This window comes from Delphinapterus leucas, chromosome 1 (assembly GCF_059928025.1).
Source record: "Delphinapterus leucas isolate spDelLeu-1000000601 "Yukka" chromosome 1, BTC_Dleu_Yukka2, whole genome shotgun sequence".
Lineage (NCBI taxonomy): Eukaryota > Metazoa > Chordata > Mammalia > Artiodactyla > Monodontidae > Delphinapterus > Delphinapterus leucas.
Genome location: NC_143129.1, coordinates 59,357,932 through 59,377,153, shown reverse-complemented (window position 1 = coordinate 59,377,153; position 19,222 = coordinate 59,357,932). Strand labels below are relative to the sequence as shown.

General features: G+C 42.8%; 1 protein-coding gene across 1 annotated transcript in view; it reads left to right on the top strand.

Annotated features, from left to right (window-relative positions):
* Positions 1-19,222, top strand: part of PAPPA2 (pappalysin 2) — a 313,770-nt gene that overhangs the window by 149,218 nt on the left and 145,330 nt on the right. The window contains exons 6-11 of the mRNA XM_022556566.2: positions 284-476; positions 4,066-4,187; positions 7,221-7,710; positions 10,792-10,920; positions 13,372-13,463; positions 17,287-17,480. Of these exons, the coding sequence (XP_022412274.1) occupies positions 284-476; positions 4,066-4,187; positions 7,221-7,710; positions 10,792-10,920; positions 13,372-13,463; positions 17,287-17,480 (1,220 nt within the window). The remainder of the gene's footprint in view (positions 1-283; positions 477-4,065; positions 4,188-7,220; positions 7,711-10,791; positions 10,921-13,371; positions 13,464-17,286; positions 17,481-19,222) is intronic.

Here is a 19,222-nt window from a genome sequence, read left to right as displayed (position 1 = left end):
TTCACGAATTAAAAGGCCATATGCTGAAACACTGCCATCTTGTGGTTTCCTGAATAAGCAATGTCAGCCCAGAGCAACCCTGAACCCCAGGGCGTGAGTCTCACTCTGGCCAACATCAAGGTAAACACCAAGCCCAACTTACTTTAGAGACAAGCCAGTGCTCTTCTCTGCCTTCTCTTTCCCACCTCCAGCCTAGATATTTCCTGGCAAAATCTATCCCTACCTTGGTGGACATTGCAGGTTAAAACCTCCATCTCTCTTGTTCCCTTTTTTGTCTCTGCAGATGACGACTGCACTGACAGCTTCACCCCTAACCAAGTGGCCCGAATGCACTGCTATTTGGACCTTGTATATCAGCAATGGAGTCAAAGCCGAAAGCCCACCCCCATTCCCATCCCACCCATGGTCATCGGGCAGACCCCCCTGTCCCTCACTATCCACTGGCTGCCTCCAATTAGTGGAGTTGTGTATGACAGGTGAGAGAGGCACTGGTATCTTTCTCTGTGGCATTTCTTGTGAACAAGGGGAAGGACGTGAAGTTGGGGGAACCCCAGTTTGGAACTATAAATATGCACCGCTACTCAGGGCTGCCTCCGCCACCCTGCTCAGTACTCATCTCCTGAGCAGAGCTCATGGGGCTCTCACATCAGCCAGTGGTGCATCATATGTGCCCACTCCTTGGCGAGGGGCATCCGGATGTTTCCTGAAATCACATCTGGTGGGCTTCTAGGAGCTGCGAAGGGGTTGACAAATGTGATAAAAAATGACCTGACAAAACTGAGATGGCATTTGCCACCTGTCCAGGTCAGCTGTTCCTCCTTGGTGTAAGGGTGGAGCAGGGCTTGCTACTTGCACAGTGGTGTTTGGAAGAAGGGAAGTAAGGCATGTTCCTCCAGGCAGGTCTGGGGGTGAGTGGGTGGCTGGCGACTCAAGCTGTGCATCATTTCTGTGTCCTGTTGTACCCCGTGCCTACCCCACTTATGGCTACTGTCTTGCGGAATTGTCATTATCTGTGCATTTTCCTATCTGCTCCACTACTCAACTGGCAATTCCTTGGGGTCAGGACTATTTTTTGTGTCTTTGTCTCTTGGCCTGCCACAATAAACAGCTAATTTGTGTTTATTGAAGAGAATCATTACACCTAAACTTGGTTTTTATTCATCCTTTGCATATTGGTATAATGAATACCAGGAAAAATTTTGTGGAAAAGAGAGAAGGTAGGAAAAGGATGACATCTGACAATTGGTGGGAGGATGGGGGAATGCGGTTTAACTGAAAAGGGCCAGAACCCCATCCATGACCTGCTCTCCGTCTTCAAAACCTACCACTGTGGGCTATTCGGTCCTTGTATGTGTGAGGCACTGTGCGAGGTAGTTTACCTGCAATTGTCTTATTTAGTCCTTGCAGTGAGCCCAACCTCTGCTATATAAGTGAGGAATCCGAGGCATAGAGAAGCACACGGTGGCTAGCCCAGGACACCACAGCTGGATAGAGCTGAATTGGGGGTATCCCCTGGAATTGCAGAAATGGAGGACATGGAATCGATTGTTTCTTTGAATTTAGAGCTTTCCCCTTTAGCAGGTGGAGAGTCCCTCATCTGTGTGTCATGCTTCCCTTCTGGGTGTCAGATCCCAACTAGGGAGCTGAATGTCCCTGAAGCATGTTCCTGTGTACTCCAGCTTTGCTGAAAGCCTGGGAGAGAGGACAGGGAGAGACAGGGATGGAAGGAAGCAGGTGAACCATTTTTCAAAGTGGCTTTCCCAGCCTTCTGGGATCTTGGAACCTGTCCTGGACACCTGGTGGACACTTAATGCGTGACATTACTTAGACCCCGCAATCCTATAGAGCAGTTTTGATTGTCATCGGCACCCAAGCTCTCATGGGTTCCCTCTGTGAGTCACCATATAGCTCTGTGATGTGTGTAAGAATCCTCTTCCTGCACGTGTGACCTCGTGCAGCTTGGGTTGCTCTGGCTGAACAATAGGTCCTCTGTGGGCATGTGCAGACCCGTGTTTTACATCAGTTTATGTAACACATGTAAACAATTTAATCTTTCAATTCTCTGTCTGGTACAAACGTTACGATAAAGCAGACATCAGTGCTGGCTTGCTGTGAGGCTGTTGGCAGAAAAGGCTGCAGTTGGCTTCCTTTTCTCAGTGAGGTGGGCTACAGCGCTGAGGCCTCCTGACACGTGCGTCGGGGAAACTCACGTCACGTACCCCGCGATTTGTGTCACACTCGGAGTTATGTTTACTCCTCCCCAGTAGGTATTTGGAATCCTTATGTCAGAGAGGAGCCCAACCACGCACTAAGCAGCGGCCCCGGAAGAGCCAAGTGCATCAGGGAAATGTGGTTTGGAGTTGCGTCCGCAACAGAAGTGAGCGCTGACTGCAGTCGGGGTTTGGAGTTAACGACACCTTTTGGTTGCCAAAGTACTGGACACTTGATGGTGTTTGGGAACTTGCTCAGAAGAATTAAGAAACTAGTTGTGACTTTAGGCAATTTACTTCATCCCTCTGAGCCTGAGTGTCCTCGTTTGTAAACAGGGTTCTTACAGGGATTAGAAATAATTTATGAAAAGCACCTAGTGGAACAATGCCAGGTATATACGGTGCTTAATAAATGGGAGCTGGTAGCATACTTATTACCCTTATTTAACTATACTGTTTTTCCATTATATTGCAAGATTTTACTTTTCTCCCTCTGCTTGTTGAGAGACCTTGATTTGATGCCTCCGTTTGCAGATGGATCGTTCACAATTGGGCTTCCACAACCTATTTAGTGTAAAATAAGCTACAAGGATATATTGTACATCACAGGGAATATAGCCAATATCTCATAATAGCTGTAAATGGAGTATAACCTTAAAAATGAATTGCTATATTGTATACATATAACTTTTATAATATTGTACAGCAACTATACTTCAATAAATTTTAAAAAAAGATTCTAAGTATCAGAGACAGGCCTCGTCAAGTGATTTCCCCTTGTTATTCAGCTATTGTTGTCATTACCTCTTCAAGATACGGTGCTTGAAGAGCTCTTCATAGGTGTATTAATAGTCTCAAGGATGCGCATAGAACAAGCTCTCACAGAGGGACTGCTAAGGCCAGTCTGTGTCCTAACTGCTGGGAATAGAAAAATCGAGCTTGGTCTGGATCTGCTCACAGGCAAAGGAGGAGGAATGGGGGTGGGGATTCTCAACACCACAGATCAGTGCCCTACAATGGGAGCCAGAATGTACAGTGGGTGCCCAGAAGAGAGCGTGCTGGCCATCCAGAGGAGTCAGGCTAAGTGCCACTGCAAAGGTTACATTTGCATGGGTCTTGAAGGATGAGTAGGGGCTTGCTAAACAGAGAAGCTTAGAAGCCTATTTAGCCAGAGAGAGAACAGCAGGCTTCATGGAGCTGTGTGAGGGGTATGATGTATTTTGTGAAATGGTGATTAGTTATTGTGATGGGAACATAAATGAAATTCATGAAGGGACTGAAGTAGGTAAGGCTGGAGCTATCCTCTGAAGGACACTGAATCATGGTAAGCAATTTAGATGTATCCCTGTAGGCAATGGAGAACCAAGGAGTGTTACATTTCCTATGACTTTTATTGTATGTGTGTGATTAAAAGTAGAGAGTTAAAACATAAGACCACATATAACTAATACGTTTACTGTGAAAATTGTTGTCTGTTTCAGTTGGGGGGAATGCAAGGAGGCTTTGGATGACTTATTGAGAGTCAGTGTATAAGTCGTTTTATGTTGAAAGATTCAGATTGTAATTATTTTGTGTTGACTGGATAGAAGGCCTCTTTCATCTCCACAGGCCTCCTTTATGACTTAGTTAAATTCTTCTGCTTCATAACCTTGAGATTTTCATGTCACTATGAATTTTGCAAAGATGAGGTCTATACAAGAAGGAAATGAGTTGAGAAATAGTTGTGTTCTCAGTTACCCACTAAGGCCTCACTCCCCATCGCCACTCCCATGCCCCAAAGGTCTTGTGAATTTCGTTAACCCAGTTCCTCTGATCTATTTCTCCCCATCTCCACCCCTGCCCATTGTTTTCCCAGGGTCCCGGGCAGCGTGTGTGGTGCCTGCACTGAAGAAGGGACATTCCGTCAGTACGTGCACACAGCTTCCTCCCGGCGCGTGTGTGACTCCTCGGGTTACTGGACCCCAGAGGAGGCTGTGGGTAAAGGACCATGACTTTTTCATTTACACCTTGGTGGCCCAGGTGGACATGGGGGGTGGAGGTAAAGGGTGGAGCGGTGGCATGGTGAGAAAAAGGTAGTGTGTGTGCGTGTGTGTGTGTGTGTGCGTGCGTGTACGTGTGTGCGTGTGTGCGTGCGTGTGTGTGTGTGATGTGCTGGAAATCTCCAGGGCTCTGGGAATGACTCTGCCTCGCACCTTTGTGTGGATATCCTTTGTGTGCGTAACGTGCCAGTGGCTGTGGTGAAGCAGAGGGGAGCATAGAGGACAGAGGGATGGAGAACTCAGGGGGCGGCTTCAGGGGGAGCTAACTCAGGCATGTCGTATTACATGTGCCTGTCAGCCCATGAAGCAGCTTTGCCACATGACAACATGAGGTGATCTCATCCTCCCCTCTATCAGGAGGCTAATAGAGAACACGTTGCAGGGAACACTCATACACACTGACTGAGCCAGTTTGGGTGTGGTGGGGTGGACTAGGTGTTCCAAACTGATCATTCTCATCTATGCTATTTTATGAGTCTATTAATCACTGGTACTGGTTGTGCTTTGGATGTCATCTAAGCTAGGCTCTAGGAGAGGGAAAACTTTTTTAGCTGTTCCCTTTCCTGTCCCACCCCCAACTTCTCAGTTACATATTCACTCACCTATGTATAACAGTGCCTCTACGACAAAGTAGAGCATGAATGCTCCCCCAATTCAAGTCCAAAAAATGCTACTGACATGAGTTTTAGCACCTTTTGATGAATGGCTTGACTTCTTCTATCGTCACCGTCTTCAGTGTTTACCTAGTCATCACCTTTCTCTTTTTCTTATATTTATTAAGAGCCTAAAAATGACTCCGTAAGACGTGTTGGACAGGTTCCTATTTGAATTAGTTTGTAGTCTTGACTCTGATAAGAAAAAAAAGGAGAACATTGGTCTAAGAGTCTATAGCATCCCCTTGGGCTCCCAGTTACTCAAATGACAGGAGCCTTGAGGAGGAATCTGGGGGGAGACAATTGACTTGATTGATCATATAGAACTTTTTTCAAATGATTTTTCAGGGGAGAATGGAAGGTGACTATAAAATTTACATGGGCACTGAGTACGACTCATTTAGAGATTGGCATTTCATAAAAGGCCATTTTTGTGGCAAACGGTTCGTCCTGTGCTAGTGCTTTAATGCCCATTTGACTCTCTGGCCCTGTACTTTTTTTCTTTTTAATTCTTGGAAAAATTTAAAGTTATCTGCTAGAGGTGAAAGGCATTAGAAATTCTGGGTTCTAACTCTTGTACGGTGTCTCCAGGCATACCAAACTTTTAGGGCCTCCACTTCATCTCTTTACATGAGATCATAATAAACTTTCTGACAGACAGTGCTGCTACTGAGTTGGCTTCCAAGGGCCTTTACTCTGCTAGTATTGGGGGATGCCTGTTGGAAAATACTGCGAGGAAATACTGGTATTCCTTTGCTTTGAACAGGTGAAGAATCAAGTCATATTTTAAATGTATAAAATGAAAGGAGTTGATTCCCCAGCAGAGCACACACAAACACATATATTTACAGATATGATCAAAATGTATTTAATGACACTTAATGGACACTTATTGACCCCCAACTACATTCTGAATGCTATGAGGAATAGAAAATTGAACCAGACATATTCCCTGCTTAATATCATCTTCTTGGAGAGAACTTCCCTGTCTCCCTGATCTAAAATAGCCCCCAGCCTCACACCATTATTCTCTAGTCCTTTATCCTCCTTTATTTTTCTTCGGAGATGACATTATTATACTGATGCCTCTTTATTTATTGTTGTACCTATCACCCTATGGTAAGATATATGTGGTCAAGGCTTTTGTCTCTCTTGTTCACTACTCTATCTCTGATACCTAGATTTGTGCTAGGTGTGAAAGAGGCACACAGTCAATTTTTATTGAATTAATGAATGAATGGATTCACAATACAGGGAAGAAACAATAGGGATCATAAGATGTAACACACACACACACACACATTTGAACTTATTTCCTCTGGGCTTTGGAACATTATTTTCCAAATCCTGAAGGGCTAAGTCATTCTATTTTTGCAAATGTAGTTTGCAAATATTTCTAAGGAACACTGTATAGATCTTCTACACTAATCTAGTAAGGCAGGGGTTAAATAGTGCTTATTTTATAAATGAGGAAATTGAGGCTTAGATAGACTGGCCACAGTCACACAGCTAATGCACAGCACCAATTACAGCCTAACTACTGCTTCCTAATTTAGCAGTTTTCTTTCAATTCCCCTCGTGTTGTAGGAGAAACCACCTCGTATAGATTATTTCCACAGAGCTGACTTTATATGTTTGCGATATTTGGTTTTTCGCCATTACATTTTTACCTGGCTACTGAATCTCCTCTTTTTTCCACTCAAGAGAAGTGTTTCTATTTCCTGCCGGCAGGTTTCCTCTGTGTAGTGCTCTACTGGCTTACAGATATTTGAACTAAAAGGGAAGTTTCAATGTATGGTTTTAAAGTTTGGCTAACAGTCCATTGGAAGGATTGCTACGGTGTGATCTTAGGGTATCAAAGAAGTTTTGTGAAAAGCCTAATTAAACATTGTAGCAACAGCCTGAAACAAACATTGGCCTAATTAGTAAATAAAACAGGGCTTCAGAAGCATTAATTTATCATAAATTATTAGTAAACTAAGTACAAATAATTCTCTTCTGCTCAAGGATTCTTTAAGGACCATGACTTACCTTACCTGTATCGGCCTCATGTTTCCAGCTAGGCTCTGGGTCACTCCATTCCGAATGCCATGCTGGATTTCCCTTGTTAAAGGGCACCAGAAAGTGGTGATTTGGAGCATAGTACTTTTGAATTGTTACACCTCTGTCTTCAGTAATACTTAAGATCTAACCTCTAAGAATTTGCTCAAAGTTCTCTTCTGCTTCATTCTTTTTTCTGGCCCTTGATAGGGGTGACTCATTTTCAGATTTTTAATGGTGATTCCTGATGCGTCTGTCTTTCTGTTCATCTCCCTCAGGGCCTCCAGACGTGGATCAACCTTGTGAGCCAAGCTTGCAGGCCTGGAGTCCTGAGCTCCACCTGTACCACATGAACATGACGGTCCCCTGCCCTGCAGAAGGCTGTAGCCTGGAGCTGCTCTTCCAGCACCCAGTCCAAGCTGACACTCTTACCCTGTGGGTCACCTACCTCTCCATGGACTCCTCCCAGGCGCTTTTTGACACAGAGATCTTGCTGGAACACCAGGAGTCCGTGCACCTAGGCCCCTTAGACACTTTCTGTGACACCCCACTCACTATCAAACTGCACGTTGATGGGAAAGTCTTGGGGGTGAAAGTCTACACCTTTGATGAGCGGATGGAGATTGATGCAGCTCTCCTGACTTCTCAGCCCCACAGTCCCTTGTGTTCTGGCTGCAGGCCCGTGAGGTACCAGGTCCTCCGTGAACCCCCATTTGCCAGTGGCTTGCCCATGGTGGTGACACATCCTCACAGGAAATTCACAGACGTGTGAGTTGGGCAGTAGGGCTTTCTAAACCACGGGGCTTCCTGAGGCTTTGGGAGTGGGTTTGGCTTCCTTTTTCTCCATTTTTTAATATTCTGATATGCCCTTATTTGGAGAAATGTTCAGACTCTCAGAGGGGGTTTTATTCTAGAGTGGCATCTCTGAGATGAACAAAAGCATTTCCCAGAAGGGGCAAGCAGGTGTTCTGACTGATGATGCCATCTTTACGGTTATGGAAAAAAAGAGGTTAGTATTTGATATGTTTCAGTTGGACTGAAAATATTAATTGCCATAAATAAGTTGATCAGAGTCAGATACTCCTACCTGGTAACACAATTTGATTTTTGATCCTTGCTTTTAAATAACTTTTAAATAATCTGCCGCAGCTCCTATACCATTCAAAGGTTACAGTCACCTCTTCTACAGCTAAGCAAGAGAAGCCAAGGGTCCTGCAGACACTATACTCTACTTTCATGACTCATTCATTTTTCTTTCCTCCCTCCCTCCCTCCCTCTCTCTTTCCTTCTTTTCCAACCCTCCTCTTTCTCTTTCTTCTGTTCTTTCTACATTTAGTGAGTTCTTAAGTGCTCTTGGCACTGTGTGCTCAGTGGTGGGGACACAGACTAAGATAAGATCATTGGCTTAAAGAGTTAAATGTCCATAGAGTAGGAGGCTGGTATCTCTAAAGGCAAATTTTCCTCACCTCATAATTTTCCTCAGAGGCTGCCCTGAGGGCAGAACTCAGGGTAAAACAGAAGTTTTATCAAAGGTGCTATATTGGTTAGTTTTCGATGCATTAGAAATCATCCCAAAACATAGTGGGTTAAAACAACAAACACTATTTCTCATGGTTCTATGGGTTGGCTGTGTGTACTCACCTGGACCCGCTTGGCCAGGGCTAGGTGGCCCCAGGTGACCTCATGCACGCATTGGAGGCTCAGCTAAGACACTGACGTGGCTGGGAGGATGAAGTTCTCTTTCCCCATTGTCTCTCCTTCACTAGGAGGCTTTGCCTGGGCTTGTTCTCATGCTGGTGGAAGGCTTTCCAGAAGCAGGGATGGCAAGTCCCCAAACACTCACAGTTTTCAAGCTTCTGCTTACATTACTCATGACATCATTCCACAAGCCAAAGCAGGTCACAGTCAATTCCAGATTCTGCGGGTGGCAAAATCAATTCTATTTCTTGATGAGAGAAAGCAGTAAAGTCACATCACAGAAGGGCATGCATGCATCTGGGATGGGAAGAATTTGTGGCCATTTTTCAGTCTGCCACAGCTACAAAAGAGTAGAGAAAAATGTTCACCTTGAATTTTACTACATTTTTCCTCTCATATTAGCTCTATGAATTAGAACTAGAAAACAGTGAAATGGTCAAAAAGCTCATGCAAAATAGGAGGATAGATCATGGGATGGATTTGAAAAGAAAAAAATATATTTTGGGGGGGGTTTCTTTAGTAAGGCAATTAAAATGATATTTGTTACCTAACTTGATATACACACGTGCATGTGTGCACACACACACACACACACACACACACACCTGTACACACAACCTTTAAGGTCAATAATATCCCATTGTATAGATGAGAGAACTAAGGCTTAACTTTAATTTGGTTGAACAGAGCTCGTAAGTGGCAAGCTCAAGATTAAAATCCAATTTTCTGACTGAGTCTCATCTTGGTTCCCTTTCCTTAGTAACACATTACCTTTTACAAACTCAGCTCATTGGAGGTCGGGGCTACCTGCTGCTGAGTTTTCTCCACAAGAAGCGTAAACATATCCTGACGCTTCCTCCCAATCCTTTCCCAGCCACAGAGCAGTATGAGACTTTTATGCATGGCTGGATGAGAAGTCAGACAGAAACCACCCTGCGAAAGGGAAGCCATCAGAATTGATTAGGATATAAAACTGGTTTTGCTTTGGAAATATCTGGCACTCTGATGAGGAGTGCGTCCCTACAGAAAGCTAATTTGGAAATTTATGTCTTTCATATTTATGTGTCTTTCCTACTAAAATAGCTGAAAGCCAGTACAGAGGTGTTTAAAGCTGTTTTGAAACCCCACGACATTTCCTGTTTGCTTGTTGCAGCATCAGGCGAAAGAGTAGAGGCTTTGTGCTTGAGTCGAAGAGTGTGTTAAAGAAGAGAGGGTCTTGGCGGGAGATCTGTGGGCACCACTTACGGCAATCCCAACAGCCCTTTGAGACCCTGTTCTCCTAAGTCACTCCCATCCTAGCTTGACTTTAGTGGTACTTTTCCGATTAGGGCAGGCACTGGACAAAAATTAAGTTGAGGGCAGAATTTGTCTTTGGAACCAGCAACCTCCCTCTTGAGTCCCTTCCCCCTTGCAAATAAATGTTCAGTCTCTCACGTTCTCCACTTGATCAGTGCAATTGGGCTCTAGATAGAATCAGATAAACTCCTTCCATCTCAGGTGTCAATTGATAACTCCATTCCTGGTTTATATGTATTTTGGAGGTTCGGAGGTGGGGAGTCATTTAATGCATTTCCAGTTGTGGAATTTCTTGCATCCACACAATGATGATGGAAGGTGTTCTCACCTCCTTCTAGGAGAGAGTGGCTTTTCCTTGTAAGCATTCTGCCTCCTCAAGACAAGAATTCTCTTGAGAGACAAGAAAACTCTGATTCACAGACCCAAGAAGGGCCTTGCTGAGACCGAACTCTGAAACTTTCATCTTCTGTTCCTATGACTGCTTGAATGATACAGAAGACTAGGTTTTCAATAGTTGGTGGTTTTCTGTATGTGTATATATAACATGGTAAAGATACACTCGAAATACCATTCTCTTAGATTGCCTAGGACTGTGAGTTCAGTTTTAATTCAGCAAGCATTTGTTGTACATTCACTATGTGGAATGTACTGGAAATACAGAACTGAATATGGTTTCAAACATTCTGCTGTTCTGTAAGACTATATGCCCTGATCTTTGTTTCAAACAATGTGGCATATGTTTAACATTTATATTCCCTGTAATATTTATTTTAAACTCCTGCAAACCATCTGAAAAGGACCCAGGGTATGCCCCACTTCCTGGATATGGTGGTTACAGCCCATTGGTTTCCACAGGGAGGTCACACCTGGGCAGATGTATCGGTACCAAGTTCAAGCTGCAGCTGGAGCAGAACTGGGAGAAGCTTCGCCTCCTCTGAGCCACGTCCATGGAGCTCCTTACTGTGGAGATGGGAAGGTTGCAAGGTGAGGACATACTGTATGCCTGGTATTGTGTGAGGGAGGATGCCCTGCCCTGCTTGGACAAGGAGGGTTAGCCTCAAGTTTCAGCTTGACTGGTTTGGGAAATGTAAGGGGCAGGGCACTATGTGATTCAAGTGTTAAACAAAATCTAGGACCTAGTAGATATCTTGAGTGGTCAATCACATCTCTACATAGCTAAGGATGGGCCCACTTTTATTTAGAGCTCACCCCAGTCATAGATATGGGGGTTGATTCTGTGGGGACCCTCTTCAGGTTTCAGAGAACAACTGCTCGGCAGTGACTCAGGGCAGGAATTCATGGTGGAGAAGGTTACTTGCCAAATGATGCTGAAGGAGGATGTGAGGATAGCTTTTGGATCAGCTGCCGGTCTTATACTACTAATGAGCTGTGTGACCTGAGGAAAATCAGTATAGCTTTCTGAGCTTCACTTGCTCATTTGATCCCTGGAAGACCTGATTGTAATGTAATTTCCAGCTATTCCATAAAATCACCAAGGTAAAAATGGAACCACTTCTTTGATTTCTTAACGTGCCATATTCATTTTTCCGTTACCCTTTAGTGACATCAGTCTAGAGGACTAATTCATTCTGGTTTGCCTGGGACTTGCCGGAATTTAGCACTGATTACTTCCGTGTCCCAGTGATCACCCTATATTAACCTGTTCTGAATGCTTATCTAACCTACTATGTTACTTATATAAAGCTGCTGGGAGTAGGAGATTAGAAGGCTAGGCACTGTGATTTGTCTTAGATCCTGCATCCTAATAAGATGACTTTTTTTTTTTTTTGCGGTACGCGGGACTCTCATTGCCGTGGCCTCTCCCGTTGTGGAGCACAGGCTCCGGAGGCGCAGGCTCAGCGGCCATGGCTCACGGGCCCAGCCGCTCCGCGGCATGTGGGATCTTCCCGGACCAGGGCACGAACCCATGTCTCCTGCATTGGCAGGCGGACTCTCAACCACTGCGCCACCGGGGAAGCCCCAAATGTCCCAGATCAAGGAAAAGTACCTTACACCTTTTTTTTTTTTTTTTTTTTTTGGCCACACTGCACGGCTTGTGGGATCTTAGCTCCCCAACCAGGCAATTAGGGTAGCTCCCATGGCAATGAAAGCACCGAGTCTTAACCATTGGACCGCCAGGGAGTTCCCAGTATCCTATATCTTGAAGACCTAATAGAAAGCAATCTATAGCCTTTCTTGGGGTTTCATCCCATTGTTTAGTAATTACTAAATATTGTTTATCTTTTCAATCTTCTAAGATTCCTAAGCTTTACTGTAGGTCTACTCCTTTTCATAGAAATATAAACACCAAATGTTTGCAGACCTCAGAACTATTTCAAGCAACTGAGGTCACTTTAATACCCAAACCTTGCTAGTTTGCTGCCACCTTCTGCCTTACTCAGTCTCAGCTTGCCCCTTGTCCTCCTCCATCTCAATTAAATATCTCCCTGGGGAAGCCTCACATATGCACAGAGCAAATCTGGCTGTTGTTGATGTTCTCCCTGGCTGCCCCATTTTAAGTCTGCTCCCCTCTAGTTAAGGTGTCTGCAGGACTAGATTACCATTACTACCCAGACAGAGTCCTCCTTGAACAAAGTACTTGGCTTTTGTCGTAGCATCTCCTACAGCAGTCCTCCGATGGAGTTTCTGATGCCCCATGGTGCCGCATCTGCCTGCGGAGCTCGGGCAGAAAGAGGCAAGGTCCCTCTTCCTAATCTGATATTACACATTCTAGCCTGAGCTTTGAAACAGCTTCACCTGTAGCAACACCTGCTTGGCTACTGGGCCTCACAAGGCTCTTTATCAAAATGTTCCTTTAGACTCTGCCTGTATTCCCTCTCTGTAAACAGTCATACTTAGTTCTGCCATCCAATGAGAAGATATCTCTGAATTGCAGCTTTGTCTCAGCTAGAGGCACTCCATGACCCATGAAGCAGGAAGGAGCTGTACAAATCATTTAATCCACTGTTTAAAACGCGGAAACGTGTAGATTCATTCTAATGGAATCACAGATCCCCAAGAAGTCATCCTCAGATTCTAGTTTAATAAATTTTTATTAGAAGCTAAAAGTTGTCACTTTGGGTATCACTTGTCAGTAAGAAAATGGATAGAAAACAAAGCCACACGTAGATGGGCAGGTTTCCTCCTCACTAGATCAGCTAACTACTTTTAGGGTTCCCCTCATGAGGTTGATAGGTCTCTTCTAGTGTAAGATCATCTTCCGGAAACACTGGCAGGACCCCTGGTGGATCTCCTAATGTGTCTGAACCATGAGCTACTTTTCCTGTAAAAGCATTCTCTTAGCTCCTACTTCTCTCCAGCTTGCATTTTTAAATACATAATAAGGAGTTTTAAGAACTTGAAGTGATGGTAACCAAACAAGAAGAATCATTTTATGTATGTATGTATATAAGAATGTACACTTTTACCTTCTAGGAGCCTGGGCGAAGAGTGTGATGATGGAGACCTTTTGAGTGGAGATGGCTGCTCAAGGGCATGTGAACTAGAGGAAGGTTTCAACTGTGTAGGTGAGTTTCGAAACACCTGCCTAGGCTTATGTCCTATTTTTGGAGGGGTCTCCGTGTCTTATTTTTGTGAGCTCTTACTGATACTAACAATAACATTTGATGTGTCTGTTGTGTGCCTGGCACTAATTGTTTCACATATATTTTCCCATTTAATCCCTACAATAAATATGAGGAGACTAAACGGAGACACAGAGAGCCTAAATAACTTGCTTTCTCTTACACAGCTAGAAGTGATGACGTCAGGATTTGAACTAAGGAAGCAAAGCTCTAGAGTCTACATGTTAAACCACTAGGTCACCCTGCCTCTTAGATTAATGTTACCAAGGGTTGCTCTTGGGTCCTCATGTCTAATGTCAGACTGTCAGCCAAGTAGCACAATCCCACAGATTCTACATAAAAATTAGGGTAGGGTACGTTTTGAGCCAAAGGGAGTACAAGATATCTCTTGGTATCTGTGTTTAATAGATAAGATCATCAAGAATGGCAGAGGGTCATAACATTTCTTAATCCTGGTGAATCACTGGTAATAAATTATTACTAGGTGGCTTTGACTCTAGTCTCTTGATACACAGGAAGGCCCTCTAGAACACTTCTCCCAATTCTGATTAAAACCCTCAACAGGCTTCTTTGTAGATTATTTTTCCATTCCCTTATGCATACATTGCCATGATTCTGTGCAGTATACTCATCAAATTACTTTAAAAAGCAGTGCATCTAAAAATATTTTAATGTTTCTAAATCTCAAGGTAAAGTCAGGTATGATTATAATTATGTAGAATTTATTAAGGTATTAAATACTATACAGAACACAAAAATGCCCCTGCTCTCCAGAGCAGAAGAAAAAATTATAAAACCTTAGTAGTTTTACATCCATCCGTCTAACAAAACATGTTCAGTGCCCACCATATACCACAAGTCTAATAGAGACCCTTATCCCTTCCTGTGTCCAGCTTCCTTCCCTTATAGAAATCTACCAGTTCTTGAGAGATAGGTCTTTAGCTTTTGCTTACATGCATTTAGCAGTAAAGTATGCACCTTGAAAGAGACCATTCTGTTTAAAAGTAGCATTATCTGTTATAAAATTCTTTTCCCCTTTTCTGGTTTGGAAACTGCGACTCAGAGCATTTTAGTGACTCATCCACAGGCATACAACGAGGTCTCTACAGAGCCAGCACTGGAACTCAGCTTTCCTAATTCTTAATCAAGTGCTTTTTCCTTGCTATGAAACAACAGAGGATAAATTTTTTTCCAGTTTTATTTGACTACCATTCAGATATTTGAAATGCCTCCCCATTATTCTCCTTTCCAATCCAAACATCCCCTCATGTGATTAGGTTTCCAGACCCTTTCCTATTTACCCTAACCTGGCATGCTTCATGTGGTCAATGCCCAGAAAGGAATTCAATACTCTAGTTGTGGTCTGGCTGTGCAGAATACACTGAACCGATTACCTCCCCTCTTCTGTACACAAGTATTTGTTAATGCCACCTCTGTTTGCATCATTTCTTTCTGGTAGCACATAGTGGGCTCATCTCTCTCTCTCTCTCTCTCTCTCTCACACACACACACACACACACACACACACACACACACTGCCTTCACCAGTGCAGCTCAAGTCTCATTTAACTTTACAGCTAAATTATTTTAACTTTACAGGGCAAAGTTAGAATGATCTATTCCACAGTTAGACATTTGTTTCAGTGAGTAATATGCTCATAGTATGCTAAGGATGTAGTTCTATTCCATTATTTCTCAAAAGATTAATTTTGAAGGAACCATTGTGAAATGTGTTGTAAAAGTGGTCTGCTATTTTTTCATGGATTTGAAGAAACAGAGGCAAAAGTTTTCATAGTAGACAAAAAATAGAGAAGAAGCAAGGAGAAACAGTCACTGGATTATATAGAAAAACAAAACATGTATATGTATGTATGTTATAAAAGTATGTGATATATATTATAAAAATAGGGCTTCCCTGGTGGCGCAGTGGTTGAGAGTCCGCCTGCCGATGCAGGGGACACGGGTTCGTGCCCCGGTCCGGGAGGATCCCACGTGCCGCGGAGCGGCTGGGCCCGTGAGTCATGGCCGCTGGACCTGTGCGTCCGGAGCCTGTGCTCCGCAGCGGGAGAGGCCACGGCAGTGAGAGGCCCGCGTACCGCCAGAAAATAATAATAATAATAAAAAATAAACATATATTCATATATACATTTATGTGTATATAAAATATGTACATACATATAAACTATACATACACATATATGTATATGTGTGTATAAAGTACACATACATATAAACATACATATAAAATATACATATATATATACGTATGTGTGTGTGTATATATATATATATATACATATGTGTGTGTGTGTGTGTGTGTGTATATATATATATGGAATCCTCATGGAGAAGTCATTCCAAATACACATATATTGGTTTTAGGGGAGTGACTTAGAAAGACCATGGCTTTAATGGAATGCAGGAGTTTAAAACCCAAAATAGGCTTAGAACCAAGTCCTAGGAATAGTGGCTTATTCCTGGCAAGTAGAGGTAGATTTACCACAGAAGGGTCTTAGACTTGAAATTATTAAGGATAATAATTAGTAACTACATATTGATGAGAAGCTGAAAAATTACTGGAACCGTCTTGTGGTATTTCTGTGAAGAATTTAAAATAAAAAGAATGGTATAGTAACAGTTAATTTTAGTGATGATGTTACTGAGTGTGTACCTATGTGTTGATTTATTTTAAATCTTGATCTTATTTGCATGTCCTATTATTTTAAGTAGAAATGAGGAATTAGAATTATGTTACTAATATGGGTAGAAAATGCAATAGTACTTAATAAATGGCTTTATAACTGCATCTCAGCTTTTTACATTTGAAGAAAGCTATTTTACATATCTATGGTTAGTACAGACTATTCACTTAGCAGGAGTTATCCTATGAGCAAGTATGGACTTGTCCAGGGGATACAGCTTGCTTTACAAGCCCAGCGGTTTTTCTCACATATTCATTACTCACACATTTGCTCTTGAAGACAGTCCTTCTGCCTTGGCTTGAGGCAGTGTGGAGTAAGAGAGAGCCCCCGAACCTGCCTTGTGTAAGCCTGGCTCAGAGCCTAGTGATATTGCTTCTGCATCAAGGGAACTTTGGCGAGTCACAGTCACGGAGACTCAGTTTGTCTATTGATGAAACAAACAAAAAATACATACCTCACATGGTTGTTTTAAGACTAAAAGAAATAATACACGTGTAATCCTTATAAACCTGGAGCCCATTTGTCCATTTCAGAGCAAGTTGCATGGTTAGTTGAAGAAACACAGCAGCAAAAATTTAATTGAAAACAAATCCCTCAAATATTTTATTTAATATTTCAAAAACTGTGAAGAGGATTCAAGTACATAATACATCCTACCATCTATTTAAATTTCCTTTATTCTTTTACTTACTTCTCTTGTATCCCCATCTTCCCCTAAGTACCTTGCTCAATGGTTCCTTAAAATTTCTTTCTATATCCAGCCCACAGCTGTTTTTTTTCTCCCTGCTCCTTCTCCCCCAACCCCACCCCCTTTGTATACTTTTTATTATATAAATGGATTTTACCACTCTCCCCATGAAAAAGTATCCTTCTTTTTAGGTGTGTGTGTGTGTGTGTGTGTGTGTGTGTGTGTGTGCGTGTGTTGTCTATATATTTGGGGTGGGCATTAGACGAGTTGGTAATTACAGTCTTCTCTTTAGCAGGCTGGAGAAAAAAAGGTAATTATTTTTACATGACATGTATAAAAACACTTTTTCAAATGTCATACAAATTTTTCTTGGCAGGGGAGCCAAGCCTGTGCTATATATATGAGGGAGATGGGATATGTGAACCTTTTGAGAAGGAAACCAGCATCACAGACTGTGGCCTCTATACTCCCAAAGGATACCTGGATCAGTGGGCTACCCAAGCTTATTCTTCTCACGAAGATAAGAAGAAGTGTCCTGTTTCCTTGGTAACTGGAGAACCTCCTTCCATGGTAAGTTAAGCCAGAAGAATAGAGTCAAGGCTAAACAAAATTGTGAAGTGATTCCCCCAGATACTTAATGTGAGCATACATTTTTTTCTCCTCACTTTGACACCAAATTTAGTTCTTAATGCACTCAGAATAGGATAATGTTAAATGAAAAGCTTCTAGACTAGCAATTAAATCTCATCCCTCACCCTCACCCCACTTACATTCACTAGTTTTCATCTAGGAACCTTTGACTATGCAATAGCTGACTTCAAGTTACACAAAAGCATCTCAAAATTAGTCTTAGAATACACATATCAGAAATTACACTTGGGCTTTGTGTTTGGGAAAATTTATTTTAAAAGAAGAAAAAGAAGCAGTAAAGAGTCAGAATACCCGGATAACACTATTGGATCTACCAGTATTATTATGATTATTACTAAGTCAGATTTGACATGTCACTTAACCTCTCTGGGCCCCAATTTTCTCATATGTAAAATGGGTATAATAATACCTTTTGCATTTAACTCAGTGGTTTATTACAAGGATCAAATGAAATTTAAAATATGTATTAAAGATCAAAGTATAATTTTTTTATTTTTTTTTGCGGTACGTGGGCCTCTCACTGTTGTGGCCTCCCCCGTTGCGGAACACAGGCTCCGGACGTGCAGGCCCAGCGGCCATGGCTCATGGGCCTAGCCGCTCCACGGCATGTGGGATCTTCCCGGACCAGGGCTCCAACCCGTGTCCCCTGCACTGGCAGGTGGACTCTCAACCACTGCGCCACGAGGGAAGCCCCCAAAGTATTTGATTTAAATAATTTTTATTATTAAAGAAATTTGAGAGTGAGTACTAAAAACAAATCCGTAGGTATACAATTTTCCATGAATATCTACCTAAATAAATAGAAGATCTTCTGAGGACTCTGAGGACTGACTTCTATGAATCATAATTAAATACCTAAAAGAAGATTAAGGGCTTTAGTTTTTGGATACTATTCTAGATGTTTCCATTGCCAAATAAACTCTTTCATTCATTATAACAATAAGCAATATAGTCATTTCAACAGAAGTAAGATTTAGCTCTCTAGGTGTATTAGGTCAGGATAGAATTACTGGAGTTTAGCCTTGAGGAGATACCCCCAGACGATTGAGGAACCAGCCAAGGTTGGTGCTGTGGTTCAAGGAACTCATCAAGGACCCAGGGGTCTTTGAGATTTCACCTCTTTCTATCCTTGGCTTGCAGCTTTCTTCCTCAAGCTCATAAGATGACTGCTGTTCCTCCAGGCACGAAGTCATTATTTCAAGTGGGAAGAAGGGGAAAGGTCAAAGGGAAATATTCATACGTGCTAGCTGAGTCTCTTTTTATTGGGAAAATGGGAGCTCTTCGGGAACTTTGACACTATAGGCTTCCACCAACATCTCATTGGTCAGATCCAGGTCACTTCATCATCCTTAGTTGTAAGGGACCCTGAGGAGATGAGCATTTATAACTTGATACATTGTCACCTTGAACAAAATTGGAGTTTGATAATAACAAAGAAAGGGGAGGGCTTCCCTGGTGATGCAGTGGTTAAGAATCCGCCTGCCAATGCAGGGGACACGGGTTCGAGCCCTGGTCCGGGAAGATCCCACATGCCGCGGAGCAACTAAGCCCATGTGCCACAACTACTGAGCCTGCGCTCTAGAGCCTGCGTGCCACAACTACTGAAGCCTGTGCGCCTAGAGCCCGTGCTCCACAACAAGAGAAGCCCACGTACCACAACA